Genomic DNA, 2,623 nt, shown 5'->3' on the forward strand with positions numbered 1-2,623 from the left:
TGAAGAGTACATACATTATGTACAAAGGGTTAATGATAACTTTACTGTTTGCTGGCTTGGCAAGACTAAAATAACTTGAGAGTAAGAATAAAGACACTAAAGCAAAAAGGATATGAAAACTTCTCAGTAACAAAGATCAATTACTCTGAACATTGTTTCTATCAGTCTCTTTTTATTCCAACTTGTAAACAATGAGATCCAAAAAGGAGAGATCCTGATTCATAAAGAAACCGAAGGGTCTTGTCATTCCAATATCTCTAATGGATGAGACAGAATTCAAAATGCTTAACTAGAAAGATTCCTGGCCCATCAATCTTTCCATGCCAGTGTACCAAGTTAACCCAAACACAGAATTAATTACCTCACTCTCTCTACTATTGGCTGCAGAATAAATTATTTTTTAAGTAACGAGGCTAAAAACATACTTTAAATCTATTTTTTTAGGAACTATTTCTCCTCAACTGTATGCATCCAGGCCCAAGCAAGCACACAACATTCAGCGTGTACAACTTAAAGTAAGCTCTACCATGGATAACATGAACACATCATCCTGGTGTTTTGGGTATGATGTGATACAATGTCAACATGTGTTTTCTACCATGATTGGGTAAGGGCAGGAAATTACTTTGGACTATTCTAGATCTTGCACACAGACATTCTGTGTAGCAATTAGTAAAACACATAAAGTCTACATATCAAGCTACTACAGTTGCTGTGAAACATTACAAACAATATCTCCTAAGCTGTGAAATAATTTCCAATTAATACCTAAGCGAGAATATTAAATATGTCTGAACTATGGCCACTAACAGAGTAATGTGGGTTTCTAGTCGTACAGTGTAACCTACAAACTATGGAGCACATAGTGTCAAACTGATTTACATTCTCTTTGGCCTTCTATTTTACATAACTGGATATATTGTGTTTTATGTAAATTCTGATCACTTACTCACACTAAAAACTAACTTTTCCAATACGAGCATGACACTAAAAATTAATTTTCCAATATGAGCATGACACTAATTGTCTTAAGAAGATAGGTTGTCAGGGATATGAAAGTAGTAGGTACCACAGTATGAAAAGGTATGATTTGTTCCATTGTAATTGGTGAATGCATCATACAGCATTCTCAAGTACCAAATACAAAGAATGTCCTGTCAGTCTGATTATAGTTTTCAAAAAGAACTATCTAAACATGTGTGACTATATATCTTTCTTTTTTTTTCACTATCTTTTCCTCCTTTGCCCCCTTTATGTTCAGATTTTCATATTATTTCTTATATGTTTACGATAGCCTTAACTCCTAAAACAAGTCAATAGAAAGTTATGGATAATGTCTCCTGAGACCTGCAGATTACTAAGTGGAAATGAGACAACAAGTTTCTCTATATGTATGGCTATTTCAATCAAATTAAACAATGGTAACACAACTACAATGACCTCTATAACTTCAGCTTTGAACAGTACCATTTAAATAATAACAATATTTTATGGTAAATAATATATAACTGCTAACTGTATCTGATTAACACCAAAATAAATTTGTAAAACATGACAAAACTGAACTCTCAACTATGGATTCTCAAAATACAGAACCTCCTTCCTTATTTCATTACAATTTTCAAAAAGAGAGAATATAAAAATGCATCAGAGATGAAGCTTATTACAAGACAAATTATCTGGAAAAAGAAAAAGTGAATTTAGAAACCAGAGACCTTTTCTCCCTAAACTTCTGAGGCTAGACAGCATCACAAGAACTGGTTCTAATAGCAGTATCTGATATTTCACAAAATAAAAATAAGGAGAACTGGATAAATACTAAATTTCAAATAAAAATAATTCATGAAGCACAAACTTTATCAATACCCAGAGTATACCTTGGATCAGTTAGAATGTATTAAAGTTCAGTTAAATTTTGTGAAGAAACTTCCTGCGAGTAACAGAACCACTTTCAATTAGTGAAAAACCCTTACATGACCAGCTGTTGGCAGTCACCCCATATAATTTTAACACAACCTGTAATTAATCTTTACTGTAATCCTACCAAAAGGCCAATTAACATCAGCAAAATATTTACTACCTTGAGCAAAATAAAGTGTTGATTTACTTATAAATTTCTGTTACAATGGAAAACTCTAGCAATCTAAGATAACTCCAACTTCTACTTTGTCCTCAAAATGGAGATGAGAACAACCTAAATAACTTGACACTATACAAGAAGCCTGGCATAAATATAAGCCTCAATATCCCCCAACTACCCAATATAATCAAACAAGCAAAAAATTTAATATCACAGGAGAAGGGAGGGGACAAGGCAAAAAGCATCAGAGCAGTTTGTTTCTTCTACTCAAGGCTTACCCTGGTACATGGGTCTTTAGTTGAGGCTTTACATAACCATTATTAGTTGTGGGCTGTTGCTCTCCAAGGGGCGTGTAGTACTTTCCAAAGGCTTGATCCTTAGGCACATTCGGATATAGGTAAAGGAGGTAATTCAAGTCAGCGATCACATCAGCTAGAGGACGGATGGCGAAGGCTTTACTGGTGAATGGCTGCAGCATGAAAACATCACGTTGACAGGCTGTAACAAAGAAGGTTCCTTATTCAGGGAGTTTTACCACACAAA

The 2,623-nt window shown here is 34.2% G+C and overlaps 1 protein-coding gene across 1 annotated transcript in view; it reads right to left on the minus strand.

Annotated features, from left to right (window-relative positions):
• Nucleotides 1–2,358: 2,358 nt before the first annotated feature.
• LOC119587822 (signal transducer and activator of transcription 5B-like) overlaps nt 2,359–2,623 on the minus strand; it is a gene marked incomplete at both ends in the record, with an annotated part of 7,842 nt that continues 7,577 nt past the window's right edge. Inside the window, 1 exon segment of the mRNA XM_037936526.1 lies at nt 2,359–2,578. Within this exon segment, the coding sequence (XP_037792454.1) occupies nt 2,359–2,578 (220 nt within the window).

This window comes from Penaeus monodon, chromosome 23 (genome assembly GCF_015228065.2).
Source record: "Penaeus monodon isolate SGIC_2016 chromosome 23, NSTDA_Pmon_1, whole genome shotgun sequence".
NCBI classification, from domain to species: Eukaryota; Metazoa; Arthropoda; class Malacostraca; order Decapoda; family Penaeidae; genus Penaeus; species Penaeus monodon.